Source organism: Pinus tabuliformis, chromosome 2_1 (genome assembly GCF_031772625.1).
Source record: "Pinus tabuliformis cultivar Carrire ecotype Pingquan chromosome 2_1, CPIR1, whole genome shotgun sequence".
Classification (NCBI taxonomy): domain Eukaryota; kingdom Viridiplantae; phylum Streptophyta; class Pinopsida; order Pinales; family Pinaceae; genus Pinus; species Pinus tabuliformis.
Window position 1 is genome coordinate 671,633,384 of NC_142299.1, and position 12,438 is coordinate 671,645,821.

A 12,438-nucleotide genomic window follows, 5' to 3' on the forward strand; every position below is an offset into this window, starting at 1 on the left:
GGGGATGCATGCGATCAAGTGTCTATTAGCTTACCTATCTATGAAGACATCAAGTTGTTCATGGAAAAGGATACCAATATGAAATGGTAGTGACATCACAATGAGTAGCACCATTAGCGGTAGCAGAACGTAGCACACCTACATGTGACACATTCAAGACGAAGGTTGTTGATAGCGTAGAGGCAGAGCAAAGATGCAAGTTCAAGTAGATCCACTTGTGATGAAAGCAACTTTGGAGATTGAGGCTATGAGGCGACGACGTGATAATGGGATCACGCGAAGGTAGAGAGAGAAATAGAGAAGGAGTTTTAGGTGCTTAAGAAGCAACTCAAGGAAGAACAAGAGTCGCACAGATCAGATAAGGAGTCGCAACAGAAAGAGGCATAGCGGCAGCCACAACATGCACAGACTGATGGAACTACACCCATACAGGTTATAGACCCATCTAGTAGCTGGCATGGAGCAAATAGGGTGAGCAATGTTGTCGATCGCATGCAAGGGTATTTAGTTACATGGATGTCATTGTGCACATAGATGCGATCCCACCCATTTGGCGCACTCATCGAGGCAAAGACAGGAAGCAATTTTGACTGGAGGTGAACATGTATGTTGACAAGTTGATGGGCATGGTCACTAGCACACACTCGGAGATCAGCACAAACACCATGCATCATTGTGTTGCTAGTCGAACTACACTCAAGATAGTGATGTACATATTATCAAACAAGTTGGATAGACGAGCCATAGCAGTGTACCCATATGCATTGGAGGCAAGAGTTCGCTTTTAGCAGGATTTCACCATTGAGCACACGAATGCCATCATGGATGACCAAGCTTGGCATGAGTTCACCATCGTCGATCATCGCAAGGATATTAAAGAGTTGGTCTCACCACAATTGTCCGAGTCTTAGTGATGTCTTGCATGGCTCACTCAAGCCTATTTTGTCTCACATGGGTACATGTGCAAATTGTATGTAACATCTTGCCAAGTGGAAGTTCAAGTGTCGATAGCTGAATGTAATAGTCATAGAGTAGTTGAAGAGTCATGATGGTAGGCGAACAGTCATAAAGCGGAATGTTAAGGGTCACCCCACAATTTTCTATATATAGTACCTCATAACTAATTTTAGGGTCTTTTCGTTAGGCAGGCTTCCGATAGGAGTATCTTAGAGAAGCTTGGAGAGTATTGTAATGAGTCTTGGCTTCTCCACAGTGCATAGATAGTACATCTCTTTGGAGGAGCAAGTGGGAGTGGCTGTAACATTTCGTTGTCAGGACTATTCGTTGGTCATGGTTGTATTGTATGATTGGAACCTTCATTTCTTAATATAATAAATCCAACATGTTTCATGCATATGTCATATTGTATTTCAACTATCTTGTTTACTCTAAATGTTATATGTATCTGTTTTCTTACGCATTTATGTATAGACTCTTTTTGTATATGTATGTATGAATCTTACTAAAATGTGTTGCTGGTTTAACCATCCCTTTGGATTGTCATCTTACTTTCCTTCCAGTTTGAGATGCATCCATGCTTGTGTGTTCCCTTCTTAACCACGTGCTTTCACAGTTTTCCAAGGGGCGAACTCACATCACCCTCCATATGTTAGAACCGTTCATTCACCTTCCTTAATTTGCTTCCTATGTCACACCCTTGTTACCAATAGGGACATCTTACCTACCTCTGTGTGCAACCATGGTCAAGGTGATATTGTATGACCCACTGCTAGGACTACTACAACAAACGGTGTGAGGTCTAGTTGGGACTTCTTACCATGAAGTTCGCCTGACATGTTGGCAGGTCCAACACCTTCAAGAGAGAGGTAACTTCTTCAAATTTTCCCTCACTAGGTTCCCCTTCTTCCTTCTTACTTGCTGAATCATCATCAGTTATAGGGATTTTTGAAGGAGGTCGAGGCTTCCCTTGCCTTATCTTGGTGCTCTTCATTATTTTTATGTATAGGGGACCATGCCTTGGCTACCTACTTTTGGGCTTGACAGGTGTGCCCAATGTGAACAATGTCGCATCCACTACTTGCTTTATATTCCCTAGAGAGAGACTTGTTTGTTGTCCTTGTCTTTCTATCTCTTGACACTTAGAGGTCCCCTCAGGGTTATCTTTCTCTATTCCTTATTTCTCTCATTTTTCTTCCTTATTTTTAGCTTCTTATTCCTTTGTTTTTTATTCCTTATCTTCTTCCTTCTTTCCTTCCCTACCTCCAATGCTAGAGGCTAGTGTTTCTTCATGTGTGATGGCTTGAGTTTCAATGAAAATTTCCCTATCCATGTCTACAAAAATAAATCCATAGCACAAGTTTCCTTAGGTGACATAGAGAATCCATAATAATCAATTCAATGAGGCCATGGTGGGAAATATTTTGGTGCTTCCCTTCCCTCTCTTTATGGCTCATTTCAATGATATATTATAGGAGGAAATGGGGAACACTAATTCTCTCTGAAATAGGTAATTCTGCTTTGAATCTTATCTCATGGAGCAACCAAAAATGATAGGCATATACAATCATCAACCTCCCCTCCAAAGATATGTATTTGAGGATGTGATATCCCACTTCATCCAAGGGGTAAGGTAGGCTCTCCCTTCTCACTCCATTTTTATCTTCTATAGGCTTTTCTCCCTGAATTAAGAAGTTCTTCCTCACTATAATGCTCACTTCTTTATGCTCCTTGCTCCATTGAATTCCTAAGGGTAACGTAGTCACTCTTCTTATGAGTTCAAGATTTAAAGAGATGGAAAGGCCTCTAACAACAGTAGTGGCACTATCCTCTAGTTGAGCATTTAGTGCCATGGTAAATTCCTGAGTTATATCATCATCATACCCCTTTAACTGTCCAAAGAAGCCAATCCACTGATGTATTAGAAAAATATATACCACATGAGGATGTTGATGAATTATTTTTGTGTCTGTAGGTTCTCTTCTGTTGAAACCTCCCTGCATTTGTCCTACTTCTCCTTCTCAAGGTTACTTGAGTGTATTTTTATTTTTTGATTCAGAGGAATCTTGGGAGAAGGATGCTAATTGTAAAAAAAAACAACTTTTGTTTGTTTCTATCTTGCCTTCACATCTAACTATTGCACATTTTTTTTGCCACATGGTACTTAATTCAAGTTGAATTCTCCATGTAGATGTATGTAAATTAAAGAGGGAGAAAACTACTTACTCCTTTCAATATAAATATGTCATGTGCATAAGGGTTTGAGGAAAACTTTGGGTAGTTTTAGCTCCCTTTCTCCCTTCAATTCTCTCATGTAGCTCCCTTTTGGACCTCTTTTAGTAGTTCACATCGTCATGTAGCTTCTCTTGTAGCACCTCCAAACATAGTTTAAAGTAGCTCAGTGGTGCCCTAGGTAGTCTTTGATAGCACTAGCTCATCCTTGTCTAACTATTTTCTAGAAACGAGTAATTATATAAATGGAGTTGAGCCTTGTACTTAATATTCCTTTTTGTGGTAAAGGATCAAAGAGATTTGGTGACATGGCTCTTGCATGAACTTTGATTTTTTAACCTTTGTCCACAATCCTTGCAATCATCACCCTCATGATTATCACCTCACAACTCGTTATCACCACCGCACTTGAGTTGAGTTTTCCACATTGCATGTGTGACTGAATGAACTTTAGTTTACTAATTGAAGGTGGGCAAGTTTACTGGCCACCTCCAGCCCATAACAAATTCTTTTCTCGACCATTACACATTTTAGTATTATATGCATACATAAGAGGTGAGGGTTGTCATACCTGAGCCTACCTATGATGTCGAATTGCTAGAGAATATTTCATGCTGGAGAAAGACTTCATAATATGATGATATTGAAAGTCTTTATTTCCTTTTCTTTCTTCTGCACATGCCCTCATAGCTTAATGATTCTTTAACTGATAAAATTGTTTTGTGTATGCAAGTTTATTCTCGGTGTCTATTCTTCTCCTAGTGGAGTGGATGAATAATCAGGTATCTGCTTTATAAGGATGGTGTGTCCCTTCTCAAATTTAGAAATGGCATCATGATGGTCAAGGTGGCTGGATCTTTTGCTCTGTGGGTGAGAAAAAAAATGATGTTGAGTTTTGCTGTGACTATATAGGGTACTACTAGAAGAATCTCCTTCCTGTAGTAGTCACTTAATTCCTCTTAGAGACCTCATATTGCATGTGGGATTGAGGGAAAGTCATAGGAGATGTAAGGACACGATTAAAATCATCAAGAGTGGGTGTAGGTGGTGAGAAAGTTGATGACAAAGCTATTTCTGGGTTATTTTTTTATGTAGGATGGAGTGGAATTTGAAGATGAATCTTGGCCAGATGAAGTGGATGAGTGATGAAGGTGATATGGGTGGACCTCTCTCAACATTTAATAAATAAGTCATGACATTGTGGCCCCTTCCACCAATCAGATCTGCCTCCTGTAGCATTTTGGGTTGCTCTTGTAGCATTTCAGGCTGCTCCTGTAGCATTTCAGGACAATCCTATAACACTTCAAAAAGGAGGAAAAACATGATTCTATTGTTGGGTAGATGATGGAGAGAAGTATGGAGGTGAGTGAAGAGGGTGAAAATGTAATGGATGGATGGAAAAATGGAGGAATGAATCTATATAACTTATTCTATAGCCATGATTCTATTGACTGCCTATAGTTATGCAAAAGAGAGATGTTAACAAAATTGGTTTAGGAACTCCTTCCTTGTGTTTTCTTCTTTTTTCTTTTCTTTTTATTCTTTTTTGAGACATGCATGATTCCTCTGCAAAGGTTTTCAACCTACATGCCCAGCCTAGTTGCCTCAAAGGAGGTTTTCACCTAAGGGTCTTTTCATCTTTTTATATTCTTTAGTTTTTTTTTTTTTTGATCCTGGGCTGCCTCAGAGAGGTTTTCAACCCTAGAGTTGGCCTTAGATGCCTCATAGAATTTTTCACCTAGGCCCTTTATTTATTTATTTTAGAAGTTATGTGAATTGACGACTGTAAGCCTACCAATCACATTCAATTATCCATTAATTGAAATAATAATGTTTTCCTTTGTGTTGATGGTGTTGGACCCACCAACATGATAAAGGATCTCCTCGGTAAGAAGTCCCAACTATACCTCCGAACGTTTGGTGTAGGAGTCCCAGCATTGGGTCATACAGTATCGCCTTAACCGCAATTGTGCATAGAGGCAAGTAAAATGTCCCTATTGGTGGCAAGGGCGTAACATGCACAACAAGCCAAGGAAGGTGTATGAAAGGTTCTATCACATGAAGAGTGAGGTGAGTGCACCCGTTGGAAACCTGTGAAAGCACGTGGTTAAGAAGCAAACACATGAGAAAGGACGCATCACAAATTGGAAGGCAAGTAAGCTGACAATCCAAAGTGATGGTTAAACCAACAACACATTTCAGTAAGATTCATACATACATATACAAAAAGAGTCTATACACACATGCGTAAGCAAACATATACATATGTCATTTGGAGTAAACAAGATAGCTAAAATACAATAACCATATATGCATGAAACGTGTTGGCTCTATTATATTAAGAAGTGAAAGTTCCAATTATACAGTACAACCATGATCGACCACTAGTCTTGATAGTGGAATGATACATTCACTATCACCTGCTCCTCCAAAGAGATGTACTAGCTTTGCACTATGGAGAAGCCAACACTCGTTACAATACTCTCCAAGCTTTCTCTAAGATACTCCTATCGGAAGCTTGGCTAACCAAAAGCCTCTACAACAAGTTATGAGGGACTACATATAGCAAAGGGTGGGGTTACCCTTGAAATTCTCCTTTGTGACTATTCACCTACCCTCATGACTCTTCAACTACTCTATGACTGTTACATTTAGCTATTGACACTTGAACTTCCACTTGACAAGATGTTACATACAATATGCACATGTACCCATGTGAGACAAAATAGGCTTGAGCAAGCCATGTAAGACATCACTATGACTCAGAAAACTATGGGAAGGCCAGCTCTTTGACATCCTCATGATGGTCGACAGTAACGAACTGATGCCAAGCTTAGTAGTCCACGATGGTGTCATGTACTCTGTAGTGAAATCTTTCTAGAAATGAACTTTTGCTTTTGTTGCATCCGGGTATACTAATAGGGCTCCTTTTTCCAACTCATCTAATAGCATGCGCATCATTGTCTTGAGTGTGGCCGTACTAGTGACATAATGATGCATGGTACCTGCACTGATCACCAATTCTGCACTGGTGGCTATGCGCATTAGCTCATCAAAGTACGAGTCAAGATCCACTTAGACTTTTGCCTTTGCCTTTGGCTCGATGAGTGTCCCAATAGATGGGATTGTATGTGCATGCACAACAACATTTATGCTTCTGAATACCCGTGCATGGGAAGCTTGCAAACTAGTGATGAGCTGCGGGAGTTATTCATAGTTCTGGATATGGATACGTGCCTTCAACTTCACTGCTCTGGGCTTCATCATCTTGGCAAGTGTAACAGGGCTCCCTTGTATCTCATTATCCATGTTTGCATGTGGTCAAAAAAAATATGAAAGTTTAACAAGATATGTTCTCTCCTATCTCATCGTTGCTTCCAACTGTTGAGATGGACAACTGCCTTATGCACGGTACCAAATCTAGAGTACAATGCCCGCATGACTGTCTCAAGGGACGATACTTCATCCATTATCACCTTCTTCAACTTTGCTTGGGCAGATGTTGTAACCAATTATCCTCCCTACTTGGTCATTTGTAACTCCTTATCCATTCGCTCATTCTCTACTATAAAGAATTAGACACTTGAGCTAGTGGCTTTGGCATATGTTATGGTAGCATCAACCAATGTTGATGGATGCTTGTGCACGTCAGATACGATCATTCGTTCCTCAAACTGCATAGGAGATGTGTGGTAATCCAGAGTAGACACTCTTCCTAATTTCACAACTTTATGCTGCGACTCATCGAATGATATGTTGTGCATCTCTTCTTCCGGATTGTCTCCAAGGATCTCATTATTTCCTTGCTTGCTTGGGACTTGCTCTACCTCTAGATTTGGTGAAGCTCATGGTTCGACCTCTTGGTGGTAAGGCATGAGGTCGATGTCTTTACCTAACCCTGGTTGCTCCATCTTTGTATCCATCTACTCAAGTTCTCATTCAACCTCTTCAGCGAAGTCCTACTTCTGCAACTGCTCACATTGTCTGCTTTATGCCAGCTGCTCGAATGAGTCTACTACCTGTATGGGTGTAGTTTTATTTATCTGTACATGTTGCGCCCCCTACTATACCTATCCTTGCTGCACTTCCTTCTCCTATCTGCGCAGCTCCTATTCCTTCCGAAGTTGGTCCTTCAACTCATGCAACTCCTTCATTGTTTCCTCCATTCTCTGTTTTTATCTTTGCCTTTGCACGATCCTCCTATCGCGTTGTTGTCACTTCATCACTATTACCAAAGCTACTTTCTACATAATTAGGTTTGCTCTAAACTTGCAGATTTTCTCTGCCTCTGCATTGTTGACAATATTTCTCTTGAATTTGTCACACGTCGATATGTTTACCTATGCTACTTCTTCTTCTTCAATGGAAGAATAGGCCAAGGTGCCTTCTTCTTCCGGTGTATCTTAGTTAACAGTCCTACCGAGATGTGGTATAATACTTCTTGCATGACGAGCTTGTCCATGGAAAAGTTTGGTAAAACCTGTGGAGGCTTCTCCGTGCTATACATTCGTATGAACGTGCCAAACAGTGAGGCATACCAAGTAGCTATGTCGATTAGCACCTCCATTTCTACCTTCGACATGCAAGGTGGATCCTACTCAAATATCATCATGTACACCAGGGTGAAAAAAATGATCTAACGGGTATGTGATGAACCCTTAGAAACTGCACTCGGAAAACAATTTACAATAAGTATTAACAGAGGCTTTCGCTGATGTCCATGTCAACTTCAAGCCCTGGAACTCCTGATAGGCACAGATTACAACAAAAATATAAGTAGACATGTAGATTTCTGCTTCCTGACCTTTGGGCGGCTACCGAGCTCCTGCTACCTGTTCCTTCAGCTTCTAAGCCAACATGTCAGACCAATTGCATGCTTTGCCTACACTAGCCAGTTGATCCAACGCAATCACCCAACTCTGCAGGAACGTCTCCATGCCCTTTCGACCACACAAGTGACATGCAAAGATGACCAAGTACTATTATGGCTTCTGTAGTATATTCATCTTGTAAATCTGGTTGGGTATCATCATGAATTTGGCTGGGCCTAGGTTTTCAAGATATCCCTAGAGTTGGCATTGCTGCTAGGTATGTTGAACGGTGTCTCCATGGTGATCACTGGCTTCGACAAGTGGTACATCTGTTGATAATCCTGTGCCCTGAAGGTAGAAATCTCCGTCCCGCTGACACTGCTCAATGTCATCGTCTTGGGATTAGTGTGAGAGACGATCCAGTGTATCATGTCTGCGGATGGGAATGTGGGGTATCTACATGCAATCTGATACAAGCCGAACTTGTGAATGTTCACATAGACTTGACAGTCTTCAATATTTTTGCCAAATGTGCCTAAGAATGCATCATTGACCTCTTGCCATTTCAGCTTGATATCTTTTTCTACGATCAACTTGGTGTCTTCGTATATCATCAAAATCATAGACACTCGCTCAACTGCTGCTCTAGTTGCACTTCTATTGGTGTCCTTTGACCCTGCTCTCTTGAAGGCCATTGATCATGAGCTGCTAAGAGAGGGATGAACACCTGCTATATCTAGAGACATGGTGACATGCATGGCAATAAATCTGTTAGCTAAAACCAAAGAAAACTTGAGGACTGATATGCAACATACCTAGGGAACTACTGGAAAGGATTGCACAATTTTCACTAGGAGGCTGGGAGATTGACTGTCAGAACTGCGTAACAGGTAGTCCAGATTGTTGGGAGGTTGGCTTACTACTGGAATTGTGTAATGTGAAATCCAGATTGGCTTGTTGGGTGCCGATATTGCGCAATACGTAATTTCAGTTGGCAAGAGATGCAAGCCTAGGGACTGCATTGCACAATTTTCTGGGCCAACAGTCACTACCTCCCAAAATTGCACAAGGAAAGATTGGATGACACTGACTGGCTAGATTTGTGCATTTTCTGGGAGGAAGGTAGAGCCTTCCCTCTCAGAATTGCACAATGTTTTTTGGGTGAGGTAGAGTCTAGGGCAAGGTTTCTGAAACCCACCGATGGGAAACTGAAATCATATGAAGATGTCAATGCATTGCGATACTAAGTGTAAGCGTGAGTGAATGATCATGCATGCAAACATTGAATGCAAGATTCAAAAAATGGAACTACATGCATGTGTGTGAAACACGTTGCCGAATCAACGACCGTTTGTGAAAAATAGCATCATGCATGCAACAATAGTGAGATGCAAAATCAAAATCAAACGATGCTTGCATAGGCTAACAAGCATGAAAACAACAACAAGCATTCACATAAATCAGGCAAGCATCACTCACACAAGCCAAAACACAAAAAGAAACAAAAATGCTGCTAAAGACAAGTAAAGCGTACTTACCTAGAAATAGATGAGATGGATGTGCCAAAGACTCTTCGATGTACTGTGGGATGTCAGAGCTTCAATATGGATATGAAGAATGAGGTTTGAAGTGTCAAATAAATAAGTTTGAGGCTCATGATGTGCATGCCACAAATCTAGGAAAAAGAGACATATGGAGGAAAGTTTTTAAAATGATCTTTGCATGTAACCTCCAGCTGCTAAAAATAGATCCCTAAAATCTAGGGATTCCTTTTGCATGTTGTTTTCTGCTATTTCGGGAAAAAGCAACCAATGCATGCAAGTCAATTTTTCTTGGTCCTAGAGGGAAACGATCAACCTAAAGGAACATGCAACAGCTTGCTTGACTGAGAGGGATTTTTACGCAATTTATGGGAGGAAGTTGGGCTAGATGTCCAGAGGAATTGTGCAATTTCTAGCAGGAGTAGTTGATTGCTACCCAAAATTGCACAATTTCTAGGCGAAGCTACTGGGAAAGATTGCGCGGTTTTCACTGGGAAGACTGTTTGACAAGATTGCACAGTTTCTGGGCTCAACATGTTGTCAGTCAGATTTACACAATTTATGGAGGGAAGGTTGGTTCCCCTCCATAATTTTGTAATTTATTGAGGGAACTGCTTAGCCAGCAGCTGGCCTAAGTCCAGAGTGGCAGCCTGTGAAGTGAATGAAACAAGCTATCATGCACAGGCTAGCAAGCTACTGAAAAACCAATGAAGCTTATGTACTTGACAATGCAAAACATGTTGTTCAGGAGGGTTGGTAGGGAGGGTAAAAAATGATGCTAAGGAAAACTTTTGGAGGGTGTGTGTAGTCGCTACAACACTTGGTGACACAATGGTAGAACTCTAGCTCTCTGAATGGATTTTTTTCGTGAAAAGCAAGTCTAACACCTCCAGAAGTATTGTTTAGTTCTCTATTCATCTTATTCTCCACACCTGATTGATTGTAATATGTAGCATTTTCCAAGCCCTTGGTCGGTTGGCACACATTCCAAGCCAAGTCAACACAGTTTTTTCGATTGGGGATGAGGGGTATATTGGCGCACAAGGAGTATGGTCGTCAGAGTTTTAGTTTGATCTCTTGTGTTTCTCTATTGCCAGTAGGTCTGGACAGTACCCCGACGGAGTCACACAGGAACAAAAGCATCGCTCCACTGCTAGCGAGACTAGTTAGTACCCCTGTGGAGTTACTTGCATCACCTCTCTATGCAGGAAGCCTTTCTCATCTTTCACCTTATTCATTTTTTTGAAATTTTTCACTTTTTCATTTTTTTCATTTTTCGTAACTATGAATGGCACTTATTCATTTCAGAGGCAGAAGAGGGATCCTGACTTATTTAGAGAAGAAGAGGTTGTTCCTTCAGAGAAGTAGTTTATATATATCTCTGACATGCTTGTTAAGGTTTTTCCCCTCAACTTACTCTACTTGACTGAGCTGACAAGGATTAACCCAAAAACAACTGAGTAGAGTAGGTGACACTAGTTAGCATGCAAGTGATGTGTTTTCACCAAGGTTCACTTCAAACAATATGTATTTTCCATTGGCATATCATGGGATGAAGATAACAAGTTCTTCATATAGAGGCAAGGCAACATATAACCAAGTATTGATAACTACACAAGTCCTCTTGTACTTTACCCAACTTGTTTCAAGAGTCCCACAGAGTTTCATGTTAAACTAACCTACGATCTTAAACAAGCAAACGAACAACAAAACAATGTGAAAGAAGAAGTATATGTGTAATAAAAATGAGTAAGAAAACAAACAGGCAACCAAACAAACATCCATAAAGACGAGTAATGAGGAGCCTCGGGTTTTTCAAAAATTTATTGATCAGAATTGAAACCAACCTTAGGACAAAGAGGGCTTGTCATAACCATCAGCTCAGGCTGAAGTGTCTTGATAGTCTATGGGGCTTTTACTTCATCAACAGATAGATCATCATAAATAGGCGGCTTGGAAAAATCAACTGCGATAGAATCATCATCATGATTGAATACGAGAGTAAATAGATCACGACAACTATGTCCAACAAAATCAATGATTTCGTCAGCATCCTCATGATCTGATGAATCAAATAGAGGGGTAGATGAGAAGCAAAAAAATTCACGCTCTGTGTTTCGAAAAAAAGCAGATGAAAAATCAAGTGGATTTTGAATGAATAATTTGTCCTCTCCATTGTCGAATGATGGATTGACATCCGTTGTGTTTTGTGAATGATCAATAGTGGGTGCATCCCTAGACAGAGATACACATGCGAAATGATGGATGGCAAGATCACAAAAGATGTCAGGAAATAATGGAGGACGCTTAGACAGAAGGGAGTCATCCTTCGCCGAGGGTCGATGTTCAAGCTCCCAGTCATACTCTTCATGAATGACAGCACATGTTGGTTGTGCAACACCAACTCCGTTGATAACTTGATCCTCATTCCCAGCAAGTGTAGAGTCTATAATGGAAGAACACAAGGCAGTGCAATCCGGAGGATCAACATAACACGAAGATGGAGGTCGAGGTAAAACAGGCATGTGAGAACCCACAGGGTTCACAACCAAATCTACACAAAAAATAAGTGAAGCGAAGTTGGGAGGATGTGATAGTTGAACGGATGTGTGTGCCTATTCTCCCATGTCACTCTATGCTGGTGGAGATGTTTGATACTTCTAATGTAGCCACCGACACATTGGTCAACCTGTGTTGGTGAAGGAATGTTTCACGTACAACATACCTGTGTGAACCAGCAAACATGAAAGATACAACAATGAAGACAACCACGCTCTGAGTTTAAATGTGTCCACAGAACATACGTGAGTGCAAGTGCATGACATGCAATTCATGGACTTTCCATGGTGTCATCTGAAACTGCATGCAGCTATTAAGCACATGCATACTCTTGACTG

General features: G+C 40.8%; 1 protein-coding gene across 1 annotated transcript in view; it reads right to left on the minus strand.

Moving 5' to 3' along the window:
* LOC149202383 (hypersensitive-induced response protein-like protein 1) overlaps positions 1-7,756 on the minus strand; it is a 108,717-nt gene extending 100,961 nt beyond the window's left edge. Inside the window, exon 1 of the mRNA XM_089401574.1 lies at positions 7,628-7,756. Coding sequence (XP_089257700.1) covers positions 7,628-7,756 — 129 coding nt within the window. The remainder of the gene's footprint in view (positions 1-7,627) is intronic.
* Between the last annotated feature and the right edge of the window lie 4,682 nt (positions 7,757-12,438).